The 25,092-nt window shown below is 42.8% G+C and overlaps 2 protein-coding genes across 2 annotated transcripts in view; both read right to left on the bottom strand.

Annotated features, from left to right (window-relative positions):
• Positions 1-24,554, bottom strand: part of RUFY2 (RUN and FYVE domain containing 2) — a 43,024-nt gene extending 18,470 nt beyond the window's left edge. The window contains exons 1-12 of the mRNA XM_056849419.1: positions 24,383-24,554; positions 22,212-22,329; positions 21,064-21,165; positions 19,941-20,064; positions 16,426-16,487; positions 15,075-15,140; positions 12,436-12,505; positions 11,488-11,589; positions 8,750-8,866; positions 7,085-7,252; positions 6,691-6,788; positions 1,823-1,942 (exon numbers count right to left, since the gene is read on the bottom strand). Coding sequence (XP_056705397.1) covers positions 1,823-1,942; positions 6,691-6,788; positions 7,085-7,252; positions 8,750-8,866; positions 11,488-11,589; positions 12,436-12,505; positions 15,075-15,140; positions 16,426-16,487; positions 19,941-20,064; positions 21,064-21,165; positions 22,212-22,329; positions 24,383-24,512 — 1,277 coding nt within the window. The 5' untranslated portion in view covers positions 24,513-24,554. The remainder of the gene's footprint in view (positions 1-1,822; positions 1,943-6,690; positions 6,789-7,084; positions 7,253-8,749; positions 8,867-11,487; positions 11,590-12,435; positions 12,506-15,074; positions 15,141-16,425; positions 16,488-19,940; positions 20,065-21,063; positions 21,166-22,211; positions 22,330-24,382) is intronic.
• The window catches only part of DNA2 (DNA replication helicase/nuclease 2), a 39,896-nt gene continuing 39,335 nt past the window's right edge, over positions 24,532-25,092 (bottom strand). The window contains exon 21 of the mRNA XM_056850518.1: positions 24,532-24,556. Within this exon, the coding sequence (XP_056706496.1) occupies positions 24,532-24,556 (25 nt within the window). The remainder of the gene's footprint in view (positions 24,557-25,092) is intronic.

Below are 25,092 nucleotides of genomic sequence, written 5' to 3'. Positions count from 1 at the left end.
GTGGATGGGAGTGCACCTTATTCTCCCAGGATACAAGATGAAAGGAAACTACAGACTCCTCAACTATGTAGCTTATGATGTCATCGCTAGCAGAGTGACACCCTTCTAAGTCTATCAAATTCAATGGGTTTAGGATGGCATTGGTTAATATGGCCAATACAGAATTTGAGAACTTGGCATACATCCAAGTAGTGCCATCACTGTTCCTTAGATTTAGCCAGGTGAAGACAGAAGGAAGAGAGCACTAGTTCTTGTGCCCTGAGAAAATTTGAATGTATTTTCAAAATAAAGGATCTGACTAGAGAATATCCCTCTGGAAAATGAACAGCTTTCCTCCCCTCCTCGAGTGCTCGAAGCTCCAAAAACCTTTTAAGTTGAGGCAACAGCTAATGAGAACAGGGTCTTAAGTGTAACGACCTTCAGAGAGAGAGAGAGAGCTCCCAGAGGTTCAAAGGATTGTAAGGCCTTCACAGTACTACACTGAAACTCTGTGTATGAATACAACAAATTGCTAGTAGCAAAATCAGAGAGGTGGCTATGAGGAATCTTTTAATATAGGAGATGTAAGGAAAGGGCAAGGCCTCCAATTCTCAGTTAGGCCTGGGAGAGAAGACACTTGTTTCCTTAAGAGATGAGGTCAAAGACTTGGTCAGCTGTCAGAAACAGTAGGATGACACATACTGAAGTTGTGAGAGTGGGCTTGCCTGATCTCAAGAAAGACCTTTGACATGTTGGAGGGCTTTCATATTGCCAGAAGAAAGGAAATCACCCAAGACCAATATACCATGACATCAGTGTCTGCCTCTCAACTTCCAGGCAAATCGACTGGAATATTCATGCTCTAGAGTGAAGAAGAGTGCAATCTCTGGATGAGGCCAGGGATCCTTGACTGAAAAGGCTACTTGGTCTGAGAATAAAAGGCACACATGATGCTTGGACTATGTCCCACTTCGTGTTTTATGAACGAGAGGAAAAGAGGCATGCAGAATGCCCCTCACAGCTGGCATGCATGACTGCAGAGCATCAACAAGAGACATTCAGAGTTCTTTCAGTCTATTTCCAATCATTTCTATTCATTTGACCATGCTTGCAGTGAAAAGCTCCAGTATTAGCACAGCAAACCTAAGCGTTTTCTGAATGAAAACACCCCACTATTTCTAGGGGCGTGCTCTGCCTTTTGAGCCATCCTGCTCTCAAAATTTACTCCAGGCATTCCACTGATATGGATTTGAGCCACTTCTCTGCCATGTACTTTTTGCCTAAGCTCAGATGCCGGAGACTAAGGATGTGGCCTCCACCTGCAGAGCCACAACCTGTGACACATTAACCAGGAACGCGGCACTGAAAGAATTCCCTTTAAGGCCATCTTTCCTCCCACATAGCAGGAAACTTATTGGTTCACATGAAGGCAGCGTTGGCTGTTGACAGACCAGAACTGACATCCATCTTTTACATTCATGTTCATATTATGAGTTGCCAACACCATCTCCATCCTTAATTAACTTTTTCTTCCCTGGGCAGGATGACTACTATGTATTTCCCCTGAAACCCAGTCCTAGTCACATGAGCATGAAAACTGGAGGGCCTAGTCAGAAAGGAGTAATATTGGTAGGGTGAGGCAGACAGACTCCTGGATTTTGAGAATGCTGCTCTTCTTCTGTGAAAGAATTCCACCTTCAGGGAAATGCTGCATAGTCCCGCCTTCTGAGTTCAGGCGGCAGGCCCTAACTCAGCGGTGCATACATTTTAATGGTATTTAACAGAAAACAAACAAACATGTTAATATTATCTAGCTTCCCCCAAACTTCCCCCCTTTACTTACAATTGTTTCTCCTTTTGGGTGATTTCTTTCTGTAGACTTTCAGATTTACTCATATAGTCTTGCTTAAATCTCTTGTCCTCATTCTCTGCCTCCATTTGAGCCTTCTCGGCTTGCTGCAATCTGGTGTAATTCAAATCAACTTTGGGTAAAACTGAAGCTAGAATTTGGGTATAAAGGGTAAAGAAGACAAATAAAAGAAAAAAATGGGGAAATAGAAACATTTTCTAAATGAAAACAAAGTTTGGGGTAAAACTCACAAACTCAAATGAGACCCAGACAATGCCTAGAAATCCAATTTCTTTTTCTTACTACAAAAACAGAGACAACCATCCAATTTCTCCAATTTTATTTGGTGTTCATGATTAACAGGTGCCATCAATACAGAGGCATATATGAGTCAAATGGGCAGTACTTTGAATGTGCATTCTTATCTTATTTTTTCTTTAAAAAAAACCAAAAAACAAAACCTGTAACTCATCAGTCCTTAACTGCACAAATCCATCAGCACCATAAAATGGAATAATCACTGAGTGGCGTGATAAAATTCAGAACACAAAGCGGAGCAGAACTGCTAACACAGCGAAAACAGCGCTGTGCAAAGTCAACACAACACATGTGAAGAACGTCACTCTGAATCCAACATAGTACACTGGATAGGAATGAAGGCATCAACGTAACTGGTATACTCATGATTGTGGTGGGGGCAGGCAGACGTACAGTAATGTGTTAATAAAGCTTCCACACAAGTAAGGGCTACCCTCCTCCATTTCAACAGACGTCTAGCTCTCAGCTGTTAGCTGGAGCATCACTTGTGACTGTGGGGAAGGGGAACAGGGAAGACTCTGGGCAGCTGGGCCCAGCATTGGCTGTCAGCCAAGTAGCTCTCAAGCAGCTTGCTGCAGCCCCCTCCCCTAGGGCCAGCCCATTCTGGGCAGGGTGGGATCAGCAGACTTCAGGGCTGCAGGTTTCTATCTGGTCCACAGTTCAAATTGGAAAGGAAGGGGCTGAAGAGCTCTCCCCCAGCAAAGACCCACCCTCCCATGATTTCAAATTTTATTTCTGTTGCGACTACCCATTTTTTGCTATGTCCACAGGGTGGGGGCACTGGTTGACAGAGCCTGAAAGCAATATTATCCAAGGCTCTGACTGGCTAAGAGGCACTGGAGTTTTTCCTTTCCCCATAGCAAAGAGTGTATACTGTGTATGCTCGATTGTACTGTGAATTAAGAGCACAACTGTCAGAACCAGCTGCTGGAGTTTAGGCACTGGCTGGTGGTGCTAGTTGTGCCAGGTGGGCTCCCTTCATGACCAAAAGAGGCTTGGGGATGGTGGATGGATAGGAATAGCGGTTTCCTCCAACTCCAAGCCCTGAGACCAGCCTTCTTTCCTTGGTTACACCAACCAGCAGGTTGGGGAAGGGCCTGACAGCAGTTGGGCTGCCCATTGTCCCCAGCCTATGCTGTACCAAGACCTGAGGAACCTGTAATCAATAACATTGTGGACTGATTCTCCCCAGCACAGTGTGTTTATGTCATCCTCCCCCCCCCCCCCCAGGCTGGTCCCCACTCCAGGCACACTAAGGAGCCCCACACAGGGATGTATTTGTGCATAAGGAATGAAGACAGAAGCCAGCTTCCTGCAGGAGCTCAATGCACACATCGGAGCAAACTCAGGTGGTTCAATTGTCTTCATATTACAATACAGCGCTATAAAGATATGAACAGCAAAAGATTAGTTTCTGTCAGTCCCCCTTTTCTTCTCGGCTCCAAGAAGTGATACTTTCCACTTTAACAAAGACCTTTTCTGTGGTTTATCATTTCTCCAGCCCAAAGAAAAGTGGATTCAAATTTAATTCTGAATTTTATTTAAAGTAGAAAACCATAAATGGATACCAGCCACCAAGTACCGTTACTATGTATCTATTTATTTTAGAAGGGCTTGTGAAGTTCTAAGATATACTAAAAGAAGTCATTCATAATGGACATTTTTCAGGCCTTGAAAAGAATTCTATGTAACTCAAAAGACTATTTGCTGTATTACATTACTACACCACATCCAATAAAAAGTACCATGTGAATGTTATCTACAACTTTCAGCAACACATAATAAAAATTATGCTAGCTGAATTTTTAAAAAAATGTATTTGACACTTCAAAAGCAATAAGAACTTGTTTTGTTAAGGATGTTAATTCTGATTGCTAAATAATGAAATATTAATATTTTGGGACTATAACATCATTTCTGAAAAACAAACCCATATCTGCATCAGAAACACTGATGAATTAGAATGCCAGATTTGTCAAAATGATTTCGTTACAGGTACAGCCTGACCCACAACCCAACATAGCCAAAATACATGAACAACAAACTTAGATCCAAGCATTATGGCTTTTAAAAACCAGGTTGCCAGATAAAACTTTAATAATTTTTAAAATTCCTACGAATGCTACTCCTTCATTATCAATTTAAAAAGGGCATGAAGTCGTTTTCAAAATGATATATCTTTAACAAGCTTGTATTGCGGCTGCTCTTCGCTGCCGGCACTTTTCACCAGGGACATCGCAATGCTTCTAGTCTGCGTTAATAATTCTTTGTCACTTCAGATGTGCAATGGACAAAATAATAAAAAATAAAGATAATAAAAACATTCAACAATGTAAAAGTTGGGATAAAGGAGAAAAGAAAAAGAAAAAGAGGAAAAAGGATGTCAATAAAAGAATACTCATGCCACTAACACTTTAATACAGAATTATGTTTTTTGTCAAGTAGATTGAAAAGAAAAACAATGGCGAGACACGTCAACAGCCACATGGTGGGCCTATGAAAGTTAACATTTTTATTTTACAATTCAGAAAACTAATGCTGCATGTAAGCCATCGCTTTGGCATACCCTCTTTGAATTTCAAGTACTGTGCACCGCATACAATGTTACACTCATCTATTCAACTGATACCACATTTCATTTCTTAATACAAACTGCAGAATTCAGAGAGGAACTTGGGGTGCATCCAAAGTCTTGTGCACACCTTAAGACTTCTGACCTCCTTCCCTGGAACAGAGGAAAGCAACCCCACAAATCGCTCTGGGGACTCTGCTCAGTTTCAAATGTACATCCCATGATGTGGGGAGGAGGAGGAGGCTTGTCAAGGAACAGGAGTCTAAACACTGTCGAGCTCACGGAGATCTTTGCGCCCAGTTCACTGGGCTGGCTCCCCAGAAGCCCTTCCACGGGGCAGCTGCCTACTTGGGGCTTGGTCGGCTAATTTTTAAGTTGATAATTTTGTATGGCCCGCGAATGATGTTATAAATATCCAAATGGCCCTTGGTGGAAAAAAGGTTCCCCACCCTGCCTTAGAGCAAAGGTGCTCCAACCCCTTGGTCATCTTGGTTGCTTTCTTCTGTACTTCTTCCAGCTCTGCAATATCCTTTAAGAGCTATGGCAACCAGGAGAGATTAGGTTTACTTTGGTTGATTGGGGGATTACTGAATAGGAGTAATGTGTGAAACAAACCCAAAATCAGGAAGCAAAGTGGTTCTTGAATGGCTAGCAAGGAACCTGGTGCTGCTTCCACACTGAAGTTTTTCTCCACCACGGCTTCCACGCTAGAGTGGTTTTTTTCCTGACATGTCATCATGCCACAATTTGGGGTCAGGAGGCAATTTTCCTCCAGGCCACACTAGCCAGGGATCCTGGGTTTTTTTTTTTTTTTGCCATCTTCTGAGCATGGAGTAGGGGTCACTGGGATTGTGGCCAGGGGGGGAGGTAGTTGTGAATTTCCTGCATTGTGCAGGGGGTTGGACTAGATGACCCTGGTGCTCCCTTCCAATTCTATGATTCTATGATTCTAATTGTCCTCTTTCCAGGTTTTCTCCAGTCTCAATATGCTCTTTCCCCAAACCTGCCTTACTCTGATCTTTTTGGGAAGAACACTGGCCCAGCACATTATTGTGACCTTTGAAAGGAATGGCTCTTATCTTCCAACCCTGCAAAAGTCTGGTGCATGCTAGCACCTTTTTCCCACCATATTTTGCCTACTGGGCCAAAGAAGGGCTTTTTGCGGTCCTTTCTGTTTAATCAGTAATTGCTGTTGCACTATAGTTCTATTATATATTTTCAATTTCAGTTCCTCTGAATTCCCAGTTCTGATTGTAAAAAAATGAAATCTTCTGTTCTTTTTATTGAGGAGACATAATGGGAAAGGTGCAGACAGTTTTTGTCCAGATTGCCTGGAAGATAACAGATAGGAAGCTGCAAGATGGCTGGTGCACAGTGGGAATTTCCACCACACAAACATTTATCCACATCCTAGATAAAAGAAATGGAAAGGGCAGCTCTGTGCTTCAGGTGGGGGGATAGTATTTGTATGTCCATACTGCACTATAATACCATAGTGCATGGGTGAAGAGAAAAAAGGGCAAGCCACCATGACATTCACGATGACCATGCTCCCCCCCCACCCAAAGCAAATGTTGAGTTGCAGCAGAACATGCACGGGAGAGGTTGAAAAAATATGGAGGGAAGTTTGCCAAGAACTCCCCATGTAGAAGCTCTGTTGGCAACATGCATACTGCTGTATTTGCAGCAACAGTGAAAGCAAAGTGGAGAATCCTGGCCACGTGGAAGCAGCCTCACAGACAAATGAATAGAAACAGGAAATAAAGCAATGATATATGAAAGTTGGAAAGTCTGAATTGTAATTGTATTCAGCCTCCTTTTGCACATATCATATTTTCAGCATTTATAAAAAGTCAGCAGAAACACATATTCTGGTCCTTCTTCAAAATTACATCATGCTTGATGGTAACGTGGTAAGGGAAAGAAAGAAAGAAATGAATGAGAAGAAGCAAAATAAAACAAAATGCTGTACCTTTGCTCAAGTTGCTTCATAGTTGCAGAGATCTGATTAGTTTTATCCTCCAGACGACCAATAATTTCATTCTTCTCTTTCAGGGCATCATCAGATCCCTATCATTAGAAGGATTAATGGATATTTATTAGAAGAGTATTATATGTCTGCAATTTGACGTACATTAGCCTGCATAATAAAGTTCCCAGAATAGCCCCTAGAACACTGCTGGTACTATATCAGTGTTCAGTAAATAAACCAGTAGCTATTAGTCCACATGCATCCTACAACCCAGAGAATCAACTTGGAGAGGAACAAAAATCAGCACCCCGATGGATTACTGGGTCCAACTGATGAACTGCTCAAAACTATGTATACTTTTATTAACTTTCCCAGTTGTAATCAGTACTTTTACCTGCAATTTTTGGTACATTTCTACATTTATTGCTTTGACTTCCTCCAGTTGTTGCCGCAGACTTATAAGTGTATCTTGTTTTTCATGTATATCTTTCTCCAGCAACTTCATTGCAAGCTCTATCTCATGCTTCATACTAACTTGGACCATCAGTTCATTCTCTATATCCTACAAGATGCAAAAGAATTAGATTTCACTCAGCATAAAGATTGTCAAAGAGTGATTGTGGCGCTCAGTAAGTATGGGTGCATTCACACATCCCCTTTCACAATCCAGAATATATAGGATTCTCCAAACTGCCCGCACGTTTCTCCCAAACAATAGTGAGCTGACACACTTATGTAACAAGCAAAGTAATTTTCTCACCCAGACCTGTTTGTACTGTCATTCACTGCATAATAGTTCTTATGCACCCAGTCACACACCCCTGTGAGGACAGCCGTACCTCAGATGATAGTTAACACAGCATGGGGCTACAACTCATGTTAGGTACACAGAGGGACTTTGGTGCAAAGTACACGTTATGGGTTTTAATGTGTAGTGTCTATGTTCCCCCGACCTGACTCTGACCATCACACATCAGCTGTGAGGGGATCTCGTTTCCCAAGCACATACTCAAATGCTCTGTGGAGCTGGCTGGGTGCTATGCTCCAACTACCCATCTTTCCATAGCCCGGATAACCTACAAGAACCAATGAACTCTGACCGTGAAAGCCTTCGACAATACACTGCATAATAGTTCACATTAATTTTGTCATGGACATACAGGTGGTAGCGTCATACCAACATGACTTACTTATCCTATTCTAGGTTCATTCCATCTTCCCACCACAGACTGCTTAAATTCCACAATGACTGCTGGCAGCCTTTCCATCTCCCAGTGGCTTTTAATTTTTCTACCTCACCTTGCTCCTATGTCCAAGTCTCACCCTCTAGCCTGTGACTACCATGGCTCTGAAGTCTGGGGGGGGGGTTCCCAAAGCCCCTTCTGCAAATACCTATCCTTTTGACAAGTGTACACATAAGGAAAGATGGGTAGTTGGAGCACAGCCAGCCAGCTCCACAGAGCATTTGAGTATGTGCTTGGGAAACGAGATCCCCTCACAGCTGATGTGTGATGGTCAGAGTCAGGTCGGGGGAACATAGACACTACACATTAAAACCCATAACGTGTACTTTGCACCAAAGTCCCTCTGTGTACATAACATGAGTTGTAGCCCATGCTGTGTTAACTATCATCTGAGGTACGGCTGTCCTCACAGGGGTATGTGACTGGGTGCACTGTGACTGTCTGCAGACTTGGCTAAAATCCTAAACTGCACCATAGCTGTGTAGGAGGGGTGGGAAGTTAAGTGGGGTAATTTGTGTTTCATCACCATTGACTTCAGGGAGAAAGTTTACACTTAATGCTTTCTCTTGTTGTATCATGATGTAGGCAGAGGGAAAATAGGATGCTGATATAGTTTCTGTTCCTCCAAGGTCACTGATTTCTGGCTCCCTACATTGGCAGCAGGTTTAGACAAGGCACTGGCAGGACACTACACCAGTGTATCCAAATTAAACTGGGGTTGGGTCTATTGTTGCCATCCTAAGCAGTTCCAGGGAAGGTTTAAGATTATCAGTAAAGTTTCCAAGGTACACCCAGCAAATCTGACACATACTCACTTGTCTCAACTGTGATTCTTCCCGAAGCTGCCTGTGTGCTTCATTGTACATTTCATCCAGGCTCTGTCTGGAGTGTTTGTAAGTCTGGAGTTCTGCGTCAGCATCCACTTTGTTCACCTATGAAGAAAGTGACATGTGTGCGTGTTAAGCGCTATTAACTCACTTCTGACTCATGGCGACCCTATGAATCAATGTCCTTCCAAAAATCCTATTGTGAACAGCCTTGCTCAGGTCTTGGAAACTAAGAGCTGTGGCTTCTTTTATAGAGTCAATCCATCTCATGTTGGGCCTTCTTCTTTTCCTGCTGCCCTCAACTTTTCCTAGCATGACTGTCTTTTCCAGTGACTCTTGTCTTCTCACAATGTGACCAAATTACAACAGCCTCAGTTTAAACATTTTAGCTTCTAGGGACAGTTCAGGCTTGATTTGATCTAGAACCCACTTTTTCTTTTCTTTTTTTGTGGTCCACAGTATTCGTAACACTCGCTTCCAACACCAAGTTTCAAAAGAATCTATTTTCTTCCTGTCAGCTTGTGACATATCCTCACTTAAATCTTATACTTTAACCCAGCGGTCTTTGGTCCGTGAGGGGTCCCTGTGAGGGACTGCAGAGCCCCGCCTCCTGAGTCGTGAGGCCCTAAAGAGCTGTGACATTTTTGCTGCTTTTTGGAAGGACCTGCGCCAGGTGTGCACCTGTGCTGAGAGCGAGGGCATCAAAGGCTCCTGCCACTTTTTGAATGTGTGCTGAGAGAATCACCAAATCAAATCAAATCATTTATTATTACAGCCAAAGGCCAGCATAAAATGTAAAATATACATAAAATATACATCCTATATTAAAATTATACAACTTCCACTTACAGCATCTCAACTGTACCAGTTAGTCTGAAGGTTTACCCATATGGTCTTTGTTCTTCATAAGTGTCTTCCGTTTCCAGCAAACATAGGAGCAAAATTCTACCAAGGAGGTCTCAGAGGTGTAAGAGTGTACAAATCGAGATAGGAGGGGGTGATTAAATGATTTCTGGCATCATTATAATTTTCACAATGAAGCAAAATGTGTGCTAGCATCTCTACCATATCCATGGAGCAAAAACATTTGAATGTCTCCCTTGGGCAGTGAAGAAACCTTCCTGAGAGTACAGCAGATGGAAGGGCATCAAATCGGGCCCTAGAAAAGGCCCATCTTAATGTTGGGGTGCTGAGAGAAGTAGCAGGACCATGAGGTGAGCGCACTCAACAACAGAGGAGAGTCTTCTTACCACAGGCAAGTTCAGAGAACTCCCCTCTAGCAAAGCTCTCCCTTGCCTTCTTCTTCCTCTCCTGGCCTGGCCCTCTGCTCCCCACCAGTCAGTCCTCCAAGGCTTCCATGCGCACTTGCAGCACAGAGCTTTCTTCCCCAATGATGAAACCATAACTCTGTTCCCATCACGGCTTCTCATTTGGCTCCAATGTCATGTGACTTCTTGTCATGTGCCGCGGCTCATACGATCTAAACTGCTGCCTGGCCATTCAAAGGAGGTCCCGATTTTGGAAAGGATGAAGACTGCTGCCTTCATTTGTTAAAAAAGGGAGGCCTCTCTCTCCGGAAGCAGAGCGAGAGTGCCTCCCTAACCTCTTCCATGTTCTGAGACAGGAGCAGGAAGACGAGAATGCCATACGGTGGCACTCCTCTAAAACAACACATGGAGATGAGTGCATGCGTCGACAGTTGGTAACGAAACAAACACAAAAATATTTTTCCATATGGCTCCATTATCTCCATGTTGTTTTTTGTTTTTCTCCATGTTCCCAGACAACAGCATGTACTGAAAATCCAATCCTCTCTGTTTTCCCTTTCTTACTTGGCATGAACGTGCTCACTGCAACATCCACTTTAACTATATCAGTATAAAACTGCTCTAAAGGGCAGATACACACAACTGTTTTCACTGATCATTGTCACTAATTGAGCCATCTGTCTAAGTGCTTCCTATTTCATCCAGCGGTTGCCAATTTACAGGTGGTGAAAAAGTAACACAGCTCCCATAGGGTCATATCACATGTTAAACAGCAACAAACTTAAGCCTGCTATTAATAGTATTCTTGGTAGGAAGCTGCAGTCAACTCTGGCAAGACAGTTGATGTGAAAGACCTCTACCCAAGACCCTGGAGAGCTGCTGCCAGGCACAGCAGACAATAGGTAAAGATAGTCAGTCCCCTGTGCAAGCTCCGGGTCATTAGTGACCCATGGGATGATGTCACATCCCAACATTTTATTAGGCAGACTATGTTTACGGGGTGGTTTGCCATTGCCTCCTTAGTCATCTCCCCTTTACCCCCAGAAAGCTGGGTACTTATTTGACCGACCTCAGAAGAATGGAAGACTGAAACTGATATACCAGTGATCTGATTCAATGTAAGACAGGTTCATGTGTTCAATATAACACCTCCACATTATAGTTTGGAATCTACCACATTCATTAAGATTTATCAAAGAACAGTCTATTAAGACATGATAGCAGGCTTTAGAATAAAATAACACATAAGAAATAATTTGCCAGAAAAAATGCATTTAAACAACGGTTTTCTCAAAACATCATGAAACTATTGCTCATATGTGCCCAAGGTTCTGTGAAGCACAAGCCACATAGTACTTTTTACATTTATTTACAATATTTTGGATCTGAGGGTGATCCAGCTGCCATGCCTGGCACCCCATTTACAGCATTCAAACCATAATAACTGGACTCTAATACCTCTAGATGCTGCTGTGTTTTCATTAAAATGAGTGTATTCTCGCTTCTTAAGTGATGGTTTTCTTCTTGAAGTTTGATGATGTTATTTTTGGCTATTGCTAACTAAGGAAGAGGCAGAACAAACAAACAAAAAGGAAAATTAAAAACATTTAAAGGAAAGCTTTTAAAAAGTTATTCTGAAGCATACAGGCAATACTGGCCTCCTAGAAAAGGTTTTGGTCCTCCATGTATGAACATGTTTAAGACAGAAGACTTAATTCTTACATTTGTCAGTAGTATGGTGTGGAAAGTGAGCTATGCAAAAAAGGAAACTTCACATTTGTAAAGGAGGTTCAGCATAAAGTACTACCAGCAGACAGAGTTCTAAAAGTGTATTCCAAGTACTGCTGCTGCATAGTAGCCATGCATAATATTTCTGGGTAAACAAAGACTCCCCAAGTAAATAATAACATCGTGCTCTGAGCCCCTTCTTCTAGAATGAAGATCACGTGATCTCAGGACCAGTCCACAAATTACCAGTTCCTTAACACCATAAAATATAAGGGGCTGTCTCTAAACTGTGTTATTACACTACAAATTTCAAAAAAGCTGTGCTGCCCAACCTTCCCCCTCCCCCCCACACACACAGTTAAATTTAAAGATGTTCTTAAAGAGGAAGTAGCTGATGGCCTGCACACATTATCATCTCTGTTTCATACTGTTGTCACATCTATCTTAAAGACTATTTGACAAAATCAGTACACAGAGTTAACAGGATCAGAATTTGACTGAGCTTGTCACAGCTGACTGGAGATTCGAACATGTAGGGACCAGGCACAGATTTTATCCTCACCAGATGTTCAGTAATCCACAAAGCACCACAGGGAAAGGGTTACACACAAGTTGGCTCTTCTGAAATCAAAACCACCCATTTCAAAATAAAATTATACATTTCTAACTGGCTATTACCTCTTCAATTAGCTTAGTGTTTGACTTCTCCAGCGAATCAACGCGTGCATGGAGGCTGCTGACTGTGCCACTGAAAACAAGAAAAAGAACCCCTCATTCAAAATTATATCCCACATGCAAGAGATGCTATGCCACTAACAGAACATGCTGGCACCTGCCTATGTGTCCACTGATAAACAGAAAAGAATTGCCTCTTCAAAATATGTTATATCTTCAGCTTGCTCTCCAAAAATTTCCCTCCTCAATTGATATAGCTTTATCATTGCTAAGGCAAGTAATAACATAATTGTTGCTTTTCATTCCTCCTTCCCTGATCATCTAACGACTAGTTTTTGCTGTTGCTCTTTAGCGTAGTTAGAATCATAGAGTTGGAAGGGACCACCAGGGTCATCTAGTCCAACCCCCTGCACAATGCAGGAAATTCACAACTACTCCACGCACCCCAATGACCCCTACCCCATGCCCAGAAGATGGCCAAGATGCCCTCCCTCTCATGAACTGCCTAAATTCATAGAATCAGCATTGCTGACAGCCAGCTAGCCTCTGCTTAAAAACCTCCAGGGAAGGAGAGCTCACCACCTCCCGAGGAAGCCTGTTCCACTGAGGAACAGCTCTAACTGTTAGAAAATACTTCCTAATGTCTAGATGGAAATGCTTCTGATTTAATTTTAACCTACTGGTTCTGCTCCGACCTTCTGGGGCGACAGAAAACAACTCAGCACCATCCTCTATATGACAGCCCTTCAAGTACCTGAAGATGGTTATCCTATCCCCTCTCAGTCTTCTCCTTTTCAGGCTAAACATACCCAGCTCCTGCAACCTTTCCTCATAGGACTTGGTCTCCAGACCCCTCATCATCTTTGCTGCCCTCCTTTGGACACGTTCCAGCTTGTCTACATCTTTCTTAAATTGTGGTGCCCAAAACTGAACACAATACTCTAGGTGAAATCTAACCAGAGCAGAGTAAAGCGATACCATCACTTTGCGTGATCTGGACACTATACTTCTGTTGATGCAGCCCAAAATCGCATTTGCCTTTTTAGCTACCGAATCACACTGCTGACTCATGTTCAGTGTTTGGTCTACTAAGACCCCAAGATCCTTTTTGCACACACTACTGCTAAGACAAGTCTCCCCCATCCTATAATTATGCATTTGATTTTTCCTACCTAAATGCAGAACTTTATATTTATCTCTGTTGAAATGCATTTTATTGGTTTTAGCCCAATTCTCCAGCCTGTCAACATTATCCTGTATCGTGGCTCTGTCTTCTACCATATTTGCTACCCTTCCCAATTTGGTATCATCTGCAAATTGAATAAGCATCCCCTCTATTCCTTCATCCAAATCATTTATAAAGGTATTGAACAACACAGGGCCCAGGACAGATCCCTGAGGCACTCCACTAGTCACTCCTCTCCAAGTAGATGAGGAACCATTAACAAGCACTCTTTGGGTACAATCTGTCAACTAATTACAGATCCACCTAACACTAACAGGATCTAAATCACATTTTCCCAATTTGTCATCAAGAATATTATGGGGAACCTTATCAAAAGCCTTACTGAAATCTAGATAAACTATGTCTACCGCATTCCCCTGATCCAGCAAGGTAGTAACTTTGTCAAAAAAGGAGATAAGATTAGTCTGACATAACTTGTTCTTGAGAAACCCGTGCTGGCTCTTAGTAATCAGATCCATCCTTTCTAAATGTTCAAGGTTAATTAAACAAGTCTGTTCTCTATTTTAGATTCAGTCAAACTTAAAAAATGTATACTTTCATACCAGTTTGACTGCTGTAGCTGCATTTTCCCCACAGATTTAGGAATCAGCCCATACCTTTTTAGTAAGGAATTGGAATAGAGAAAGTCTTAATAGAATAGCTCTGCCCAAATATTGACTGCCTTCCTCAGCTCAGTCCTAATTATGTTTGAAAGTAAGCCCCACTAATTTCAATGGGACTACAACAGTATCTGGGAAATCTGGACCAATGAGGTTTCCCAGATGTGTATACACACCAATTTAAAGATGTGAGTGTATCTTATGTCTATAGTTTACATATTTGCTGCAGAAAAACGCCACCTTATATGTCAGCAATACACTTCAGGCAACGTTTACAATGTTCTTCACCTCATCATGCTCATCTGTATCTAATTAAATAGAATCTTAACCAGACAAATCTATACCTCCTAGTAGAAGGTAAGTTAAAGTTTGCCTTTGAGTCACAACCGATTCATGACAGCCACAAGAAGTTCCACCTCATGGGGTTTTCAAGGAAAGAGATGAGTAGAGGTGGTTTGCCATTGCCTGCCTCTGCATAGCAGCCCTGTTCTCCCTTGGTGGTTTCCCATCCAAGTACTGATCCTGCTTAGCTTCTGAGCTCTGACAAGCTCAGCCCAGACCAGGATATTAGAGTCGCTACCCTTCCTACTACCCTCAGTTTTAAAAGAGAGGAGAGATGCTTGTGATGGCCAAATCCCTTACAGCATCGCCCCCTCCAACGCCCACAGAACACGATCCAGCCATTCAAAGGAGCCCAAGCAATTATGAAAATGTCAGAGTCTGTTTTACAAGAATTATGTTTTAAACTGAGGATACCTCTTCTATGGACTTTAACACACCACTGAACATATACTTACTTCAGCTGTCGGTTTAATTCCTCAACATAATTCTTTTGATCCAATATAGCAGCAATATGGTCATTTCTTTAAAAAAAAAGAGTTGAAAACCCTATTTAATCAAACATTTATCTGAGCCATTGAAAATGTAGCATAGGAGTGTTTATTTAAATACTGCAATTTAAAATTCTGTTAGTGATTAGTCAGAATCCAAATCGTTGCATAGTTTTTAAAAATTGGGGTACAGGTTCAGGCATACAATTGCCCTGTCTTACAAAAGCAGAATGAAACGGATGACTGACTGGTCCTTTCCAACAAGCACCACAAAAGGAGTGGGTGAGAACTGCACGGCTCCACTAAAAATGGGTATAACACCATCCAAATGTGAAAGTCCAGTTCAATAGCAAAAGCAGCAGACTGAGCCAGGTATTTCATCTCTGATGCTACTTAGGGGCTATCTCAGGGACTCTGGGGCCCTGGGCAATGGGGCCCCAGAGCCACTCCCCCCTGCCAGCTGCCCATCATGCCTGGCTCTTGCCACTGGGATCCAAACCAGGGGTTGTTCTTGCCTCCATATGAGGCAGGTGGGAGCTGCTGCCACCTCTAGAAGTTGGCTGCCTGAGCCCCAGGTGGGCCAGGAGCCAGCAACTGCTGTTGCTGAACTGAATGCCCCCTTCCTCCATCAGGGTAGCAAGACGGTGGGCAGGTGGTTTCCCTCCCTCTAGCAAGGGGCCCAGGGTGGCTTCCTTTGTTGCCCATAGGTTAAGACTGCCCCTGCTGCTACTAGCTTATTATGTGATCTGAGATATTCTTTTTACTCCCGGTCCCTCTGACTCTTCCCATTGCAAAGACTAGCAGAATCAAGCATTCTCCTTTGTGTGTGTGTTAAGTGCCGCCCAGTCGCTTCCGACTCATGGCGACCCTATGAATGAAAGTTCTCCAAAATGTCCTATCTTTGACAGCCTTGCTCAGATCCTGCAAATTGAGTGCTGTGGCTTCCTTTATTGAGTCAATCCATCTCTTGTTGGGTCTTGCTCTTTTCCTGCTGCCCTCAACTTTTCCTAGCATGACTGTCTTTTCTAGTGACTCTTGCCTTCCCATAATTTGACCAAAATACGATAGCCTCAGTTTAGTCATTTTAGCTTCTAGGGTCAGTTCAGGTTTGATTTGATCTATAACCCACTGATTTGTTTTTTTGGCAGTCCAGGGTATCCGTAACACTCCTCCAACACCACATTTCAAAGGAGTGAACTTTCTTCCTTCTCCTTAACTGAGCATGAAATGGATCTGTTTGTTAAAAGTGTTTAAAAAATGGGATTTTTTTTCAATAAACAATTCCGTTCAACATACTAAAAATTCCCACATAACACACCTTTCTTTGCTTTCAATATCATCTTCATTCTTCAAATACATAGAGAAATCAATCACACCGACCTGAGAAGAAATAGGTTTATTCACATTTTGGAAAAGAAAGGATAGTGATCTTCACTCTGCTGACATTATTGGAAATATAATCAGAGGGGTGAGAAATTCCACATTATGAATAACATCTGTGTTATCAATAATGTAATGCATAGGTAACTATAACAATTTCTACTGTTCAAAAAATTCAAGCAACCATCTTTACATTATGATGCTGATCCAGATGTGTGTACAGAGAGTACTTGTGTGAGTACAGTGAAGCATATTCTGATTTTCCCAAATCAGAGTCCTTCCATGTTGCCCCATAAGGCTTTCAAAATGCCCCCTAATTGCATAAGATGGTCAGTGTCATACAGTGGTTGGACTAGGACCTGGGAGACCCAGATTTGAATCCCTGCTCGGCCATGGAAGCTGGCTGGGTGAATTTAGGCCCGTCACACAGTCTCAGCCTAATGTCCCTCACAGGGTTGCTGTGGGGATAAACCTGGAGGAGAGGAGAATGATGTGAGCTGCTTTGGGTTCCCACTGGGGGAAAAGGCAGGATACAAATGAAGTAAAAAAATAAATAATGTGGTTTTCTGGATCAGAGAGTAAGTATGGTATTCTGAGACGTCCTTCGTTTTAATCGAAGCCCAATGTCATCTAGAGATGGCGGCAGGCAGGCCACAGCATCCAGGCTGCTGGTTGACATGAACAGAGAGGTAGCTGAGAAGCACCTGGCTGCATTGGATTAGTACAAATCCCCTGGGCGAGGCGGTATGCACCCAAGAGTGCTTGAAGAACTTTGCAGAGAGCTTGTAGAGCCGTTGTCCATCATCTTCCAGACCTCTTTGAGGACGGGACACGTGCCACAAGATTGGAGGAGGGCAAACTTTATCCCAATTTTCAAAAAAGGGGGGGAAGGATGACCTAGGAAGCTACAGGCAAGTTAGTTTGACCTCTATCCCAGGGAAGATACTGGAGCAGATATTAAAGAGATCAATCTGCGAGCATCTGAAGGACAACTTGGTGATCCGGGGAAGTCAGCATGGATTTGTTCCCAACAGGTCCTGCCAGACCAACCCCGCTTCCTTCTTTGATCAAGTGACCAGCTTACTGGATCGAGGGAATGCGGTTGATGTTGTTCACCTGGATTTCAGTAAAGGCTTTTGATAGGGTTCCCCATGATGTTCTGATGGGTAAACTAGAGGACTGTGGGCTGGACCCTAGGATAGTTAGGTGGATAAGGGAAAGGTTGGAGAACCGAATTCAAAGAGTAGTTGTCAGTGGCATTTCATCTGAATGGAGAGAGGTGTCCAGTGGGGTGCCACAGGGTTCTGTTCTGGGCATGGTACTTTTCAATATATTTACAAATGTTCTGGGTGAGGGTGTGGAGGGACTACTCATTCAATTTGCAGATGACACCAAATTGGGAGGAGTAGCGAACACATCGGAAGAAACAGAATTCAATGAGATCTGAACACACTGAAAAAGTGGGCGGATGTGAACAGGATGCAATTCAACAAGGATAAGTGCCAAGTTCTACATCTGGGTAACAGAAATGAAGGGCTGTCACTTAAAGGAGGACAGGGAGCTGTTTCTGTTGGCAGCAGAGGACAGGACTTGCAATAATGGGTTTAAATTGTGGCCGGAAAGGTACCGGCTGGATATTAGGGAAAAATTTTTTACATTAAAAGCTGTTTGGCAGTGGAATCAGCTACCTAAGGAGGTGGTGAGCTCCCCCTCACTGGCAGTCTTTAAGCAGAGGTTGGACAAACACTTGTCAGGGATGCTCTAGGCTGATCCTGCATTAAGCAGGGGGTTGGATTAGATGGCCTGTGTGGCCCCTTCAAACTCTATGATTCTACGATCACTGTGTGTGCGTATGTAAAGTGCTGTCAAGTTGCAACTGAGTCATGGCGACTCCATACAGTTTTTAAGACAAGAGAGGAATAGAGGTGGTTTGCCATTGCCTGCCTCTGCATAGTGACCCTGGAATTCCTTAGTAGAATCCCATCCAAATACTAACCAGGCCTGACCCTGCTTAGTTTCTGAGATCTGACATAATCAAGCTATCCTGGGCCATCCAGGTTAAGGCCCAGCATCACTACAGACTTGTATTTCTCATATGCACAAAGGGCAAATTCAAAACATGTTTCCTCCATGGAGGAGTACAGATGAAAAGATTGTCAGAATGCAAAATTCCCAAAGGTTTTGCCAGAAACATCCCTGAGCTGGAGCAGGCAAGAATACAGGGCCTTTCCACACACACAATTTGCTGAAAGCAGCTCTTTCTCATATGTATTCAAAGTTGTTGCATCTGACATAGTATTATCCCAGCACTCACACCTTTCCAATTTCACTTGTCTCCTTTCGAAAGCAGAAACTATTTTCCAAAACTGACTGCGGAAAGCATGCCAACCATGTCATCTTTCGGTGCTTCAGCTTCCCCTTTACAGGCACTGCAAGCAACATTCAAATATGCCCTTTAGGGTAGGAAATTAAGATATAGCCCCTCTCTCCAGCAGTGAAACACAGACTTTAAAACGGGATGGGGGATGAAATTAACACAGCTGTACCCTCTGCAGCAAGGCACACCCTCCCACACACACAGAACCACCCCTCTCAACGCTGTGAAGACCAAACACTGAGCACTGCTTTCATTCTCAGACAACACATATAAGATAATCCTCCAAATGGTGCGCCTCTTTGCAGGGTCTTGTGAATAAGTCAATTGTTTCCTGATCGAGGAACTTACTCATGTACCCTCCCCATCACTACTGTGCTGCAGAAACAAAAAATGTTATGAATAAGCTGTTCCTACACATTTTCATTGTGTTTCAAAGGAAATGAGTTGATTTTATTTAGGGAAGAGCAACCCTTATGTAGACTGAACCAAGCAAAGAAGTTATGCATGTATTTTAAAGAAGCCCATTAAAGCTTCTAATGCTCCCATCTGCTACCCCAGCCTAAGGTTGCCAACTCCCTGTTGGGAAATTCCTGGAGATTCAAGGCGGAGCTTGGGGAGGGCAGGATATAATGCCATTTGTGTGTGTGTGTGTGAAGTGCCGTCAAGTCACAGTTCACTTACAGTAACGCTGTAGGGTTTTCAAGGCAGGAGACTTACAGAGGTGGTTTGTCATTGCCTTCCTCTGCAGAACAGCCCTGGTATTCCTTAGTGGTCTCCCGTCTAAAAACCAGGGTTGACCCTGCTTAGATTCCAAGATTTGATGAGATCAAGCTAGTCTGAGCCATCTAGGCCAGGGCATAATGCCATAGCAACATAGCAAAGTAGCCATTTTCTCCAGGTGAACTGGTCTTTGTAGTCTGGAGATCAGTTGTAATGCCAGGAGATATCCATGCCCCAGCTGGAGGTTGGCAACCCTACCTTGGCATCATCCTCAAGCAAAACCATATTACATATCTGCAAAATGAAGTAGAACATCTTACGGCAAGAGACTCACTTATAGCTTTGTATTCACTCACTTGTGAATCCAAGTCTTCTCCTTTCACACACAGGTTGGCGTCTATTACATTTAAGCCAACAAGCAACCCAACAATGACGACTCCTTCTTCTTCCATCATCAGGGCATGATATTCATAAAATTCACTGTCAAAAATACATTGCTTCTTAAAAAATAGTTTTACAGCATGACGTACATTTTAATACACTTGAAACCAGTGTTCTTTTAAAACAGAAATGCCTCTCAGTCAATCCTCTAATTAACTTCATTTCTGATATCCAAAGAGATTCTAAAAACCTGGCAAATCATGATGGATTTTAGAATATGGCAACTTGAAACTACTCCCATGAAACTATTAGAAGGTGAAACTACTCCCATGAAATACAAATAGAATTAGTTTGTCTTTAATCAAAAAAAGGTGCAAACCAACCAGCAATATTAAGAATTCCTAAGTCTCCTTTATATCAAGAGTTACAGTGCAATCCTAAATGGAGTTACACCTATTATAAGCATATTGACTTCAATTGACTTAGAAGGGTGTAACTCTGCTTAGGATGGCCCTCTTCAGCACATAAGCTGTTTACATTTGTCTAGAATGCAACCAAATTTTTTAACTCATATGGCTAGGGAGAAATGACAGAAGACATCTGGGCCTAAAGTTTAAAAATATCAAAATGGGGTGGGGGAGGGGGAGAGGAGCAGCTACTCAGGAGATAGCACTATATTCAAATGCCAATCCCATTCACACATAGTCTTTACACGCCTGCCATCCCACTGTTCACACAGCCAAATCCCACCCCATCCATAACAGAATACAGAAACGAACGTTCTGAATTCTGCAAAAACCTACATAACTTTGAATCTTGTAAGCAATTCAGTTGTAATCTTGTTTATGCTAAGGGCTTTTCAACAACTCAGTTTAAGTAACAAAAGCAACTGACATGTTCAGATCTTCTGTCATATAAGCAAACGTCAAATGTAAGACTTTTTGGTTAACCAAAATGAGTCTCTCTCCCAGCTTCAGTCGGATCTTGCCTTACTGTCCATTTACTAAGTATACTGAAATACAAAGCAAGTATACAATTATGGCAGCAGTTACAGAAATGACCTTAATTTTCCTCACAGATTTCTAGACTGGCCCTTACCTAAGAAGGTCTCTCCGAATGATAAGACATCGTAGATAGTCTGCCATCTTTTTTTGCATCAGTGCCAGTCGTAACCAAGCCCGAGCACGTCCCAATGGAGTCCTGATAAAGGAAAGGAACAACTCAGAAAACACCCAAATGTGAAACAGACACTGGGTTGATCTCAGTTTCTCCGTCTGTAAACGGACGAGCATGCCTGCTTGTGCAAGAAAGGAGAGCAATTTCTGCAATCCCCCCCCCCCCCGAAGACTCCCAGTGTCACATCCCATGCTGTTCCCAAGGGTCCCAATCCTCAGGCATGGCTTCTCAAGGGATGGAAGAGGATGTACAAGGAAAAAGCAAGAAGACGCACAGTTCCTCAGATCCAACCCACTGTCTTAATGACAATCAACAGCTTCTCCTGATAAGGAAATAAAGATTTATAATGTCATTGGAAATTTCAAACCCTATTTTTACGAGTTGTGGGAAAGGAGAGTAAAATTGCTTGTGTGAACTTGCTCTGTTTGCTTTGGATCAATTATATTGCAATTCACTGGGGCATACTGGGCAGTGGAATCAGGAGAGGAGGACTTTATAAATCAGCAGATAGTACAACAGTTATCATTTCTTGATTCTGACCGTACTACTGAAATTTTGGTTAAGCTCCTGTTAAATTTAATAAAGTACTATTACCAAAAAGAATATGATAATTACAACTGTATAACAACAGTTGAGCAGTTAAAAAAAATGAAGTTTTCTTCCATTTAATGTTTATTTAACTTATGCCTGAATAAATGTAGAAACAACTGTGCACAGTCTGTTACAAAGGAAGAGTATCCACTACAATGCTCCATTCGGCTGCTTGTTATGATTTTTTCCTAGTTAATGAGTCCTCTCTTCCCTGGTCATGTACACGAGGGCAGAAAATTCACTCTCTCTTTTCTCAAAGTAGTTTTCAGGACTCCGAAGACAGGATTAAAATGTCACTTTACTTGCAGAGTATCGTAAGAGTTCAGAAAGGGTTACAGAAATGTTATTTATTAAATACAGATCCCTCTTTCTGTAGGTCTCATACTGCAGGTCAAGAAACTAGAGGCACAGTAAGTAGGAAAGGCATTTAAATAGTGCTCCATTTGTATAAACAGATATTTGTTAGCAACACAACTTACTTGAGACCAGGTAAGTCTCGCACACTGGCAGCAATCTCCTCAGCTTCTGGGTACAGTTTCTCTACAAGCTCCAAAGGGCCCCATATGGTTTTATTGTAGCTTAGAAAAGATTTTCTTACTAGAAGAAACATATAAAAATGATGACATTTCAGAATCTGTTTTACTCTCTCAGAACCATTAATATAGCTGCTATCCAGATAACTGGGTGGGTTAAAAGTTCTTTACAAATTCTAACCTTGTATAAAGTTTGTGGAACATCAGTAACAATGAAATCCTAAGAAAATTTATGCCCTTCTAAGCCTACTGACTTCAACTGACTTAGAAGGGTAACTCTGCTTAGGATTGGATTGGCAATGTCACAATATTTTACATCTCATCAATATCAGCATATTCATTATGCTATGCCAGTAGGGTTTCCAACTGTCTGGAGAAAAAAATGTGCTGTCATTTTAACAGAGACTTAATGGGTTGTTAGTGAGCCCCCATGGCGCAGAGTGGTAAGCTGCATTACTGCAGTCAAAAGCTCTGCTCACGACCTGAGTCTGATCCCGACGGGAGTCAGTTTCAAATAGCCAGCTCAAGGTTGACTCAGACTTCCATCCTTCCGAGGTCGGTAAACTGAGTACCCAGCTTGCTGGGGGTAAAGGGAAGATGACTGGGGAAGACACTGGCAAACCACCCCGTAAACATAGTCTGCCTAGTAAACGTCAGGATGTGACATCACCCCATGGGTCAGGAATGACCCAATGCTTGCACAGGGGACTGCCTTTACCTTTTAATGTGCTGTTATTTACCTCCACATTATGAAACATTTCAGCTGCCCATTTTCACACATGAAGCCTCTATTAAGGGGACAGGACATTTTTCTCTAGGTCTGTTGGCAAACAAATATGCTAGAGACCCTACATGATGACTGAAACAAATGTTGCACAACACACTGTTAGAAAAAGGAGGGGCACGGTCCAGTAGCTGAGCATCAGCTTCCCATGCAGAAGGTCCCAGTTCAATCCCTGGCCTCTCCAGGTAAAAGTAGTAGATAATGTGAAAAACCTCTGCCTGAGAGCATGTGGAGTGGCTGCCAGTCTGAGTAGACAACACTGACCTTAACAGACTAACCGCCCTTACTTGCAAGCCCCATGAAACTGCTCCATAGGGTTTCACAGGGCTACACGACCTCAAAAGGTGACGTAAGTGCAAGTAAGGGCAAAGGGGGCGTTCCCAGGCCGAAAGCGCTTAGGAGGCCACCTAAACACGGCTCCTCCCCTGGACCGGCCCAGGAACGCCCCCGGGAGGATGGCATACGGAGGTGTGCTGGCATACCTGGGCGGATCTGCCATGGCAGTGCTGGGAAGATAGCATGTGCACCCCCCTACCGGCATCTGTGCCACCCTGGGCTGCATAAGTGGCACGGGTGCTGGTGGCCCGGACACCAGCGCAGCCCCTTCTTGGTCTCCTAAGGTCTTTCGTCCTTTCGGCTCAGGAATGGGCTGTAAGGGTTTAACTCAGTATAAAGCAGCTTCATGTGTTCATGTCAAAAGAAAGATAAATCACAGCTGGGCAGGTCCCTGTTTATTCCAAGTACATTAACAGAAAAGAGAAGAAACAGCAAGGATATATGAGCCAATGGCTATATTTAGACATTACAAACTACCATGATTTGTCTGGGATGTGAATGAGCCAGAAGTTCTTGCATTTGCTCCCCCTGTCCCCCAGGGACATACTGTCAAGGCTGAAAACTTTAATCTAACCAGTTTGTTGTGGCATCCAAGTACGGGCACTTTAGAATCCCTGTTTATCAAACTACAGTTTAATAAAGAGGATTTAACTGTGGTTTATGTTGTCTAAATGTGGCCCATGTCACTTTTTAAGCTGATCACAAGGGAGGGACACCAAGGAAGCAGAAAACCCGTGAAAAATAGTGGATTCTTCAATGACCCCTAGAAATATTAATGGACCTGTCTGGAAGCGAGATGGTTACCCTTTGGACTGACTTGGGTTCAAGATCTCGACAGTGTGGATCAATGAAGGCAGTATACCTAATACACCTGCTAAGTTTGCCTCCCAGAGCCAACAATCACTAATCTACTGTGGCAATCTCATACTACAGACCACAATAAAATATTAAGATGCTTTGACAAGACTAACATAAAATAAAAACATGCTAAGGTTACCTTTAAGGCCATGTTTCAGGCAATGCTCCATAACAACAAAGAACTGTTGCAAAGGTGGGTAATCAGAATCAAGGGTTCGTCCAAAGCTCAGAGCAGATTCAATGAGTCCTTTAATACTCAGTTTAGCCATATTCAATAAATTTGCTCGTTCAACTGCTGTGGGATCTTTCACAGCTAAAAAAAGACATAATTAAATAAGTACTGAAATCTCAATTCTACTGGGGGGGATACACAATGAAAGCACCACACTATGAAAAATGGTTTCACAGCTATAACCTGCATTAACGTGAAACAGTTTGGTCCTGACCAAAAAAAAATCATGGGGGACACTTCTGCAGGCCAGAATCATAGCTCACCTAGTCTCTCAGCTAAACAATGGGCGAAAATGCATGGTCGCTTTATCCTCCGTTAATCCCTGTTTCAGCCAGGATTCAGCCAGGATCGAACACATGCGTTTCGCTTAATGTGCGTTCGATCCTGGCTAAAACAGGGATTAAAGGAGGATAAAGTGACAATGCGTTTTCGCCCAATGAGACATGCCAGAGTCCAAAGACCCAGAACAGAACAGTCTTGGAGAGGGATAAAGAACAATGGAGTAATAGAACAATATGACCTTTAGTAATTACATATCACTTCATTATTATCAATAGATATATGCCTGGGTCCAGGACGGTGCAAGATATGTCTGCAAATTGCAAGAATGTCTAACT

Source organism: Euleptes europaea, chromosome 5 (genome assembly GCF_029931775.1).
Source record: "Euleptes europaea isolate rEulEur1 chromosome 5, rEulEur1.hap1, whole genome shotgun sequence".
In the NCBI taxonomy this organism is placed as follows: Eukaryota; Metazoa; Chordata; class Lepidosauria; order Squamata; family Sphaerodactylidae; genus Euleptes; species Euleptes europaea.
This window is presented reverse-complemented; position numbering and strand designations above follow the sequence as displayed.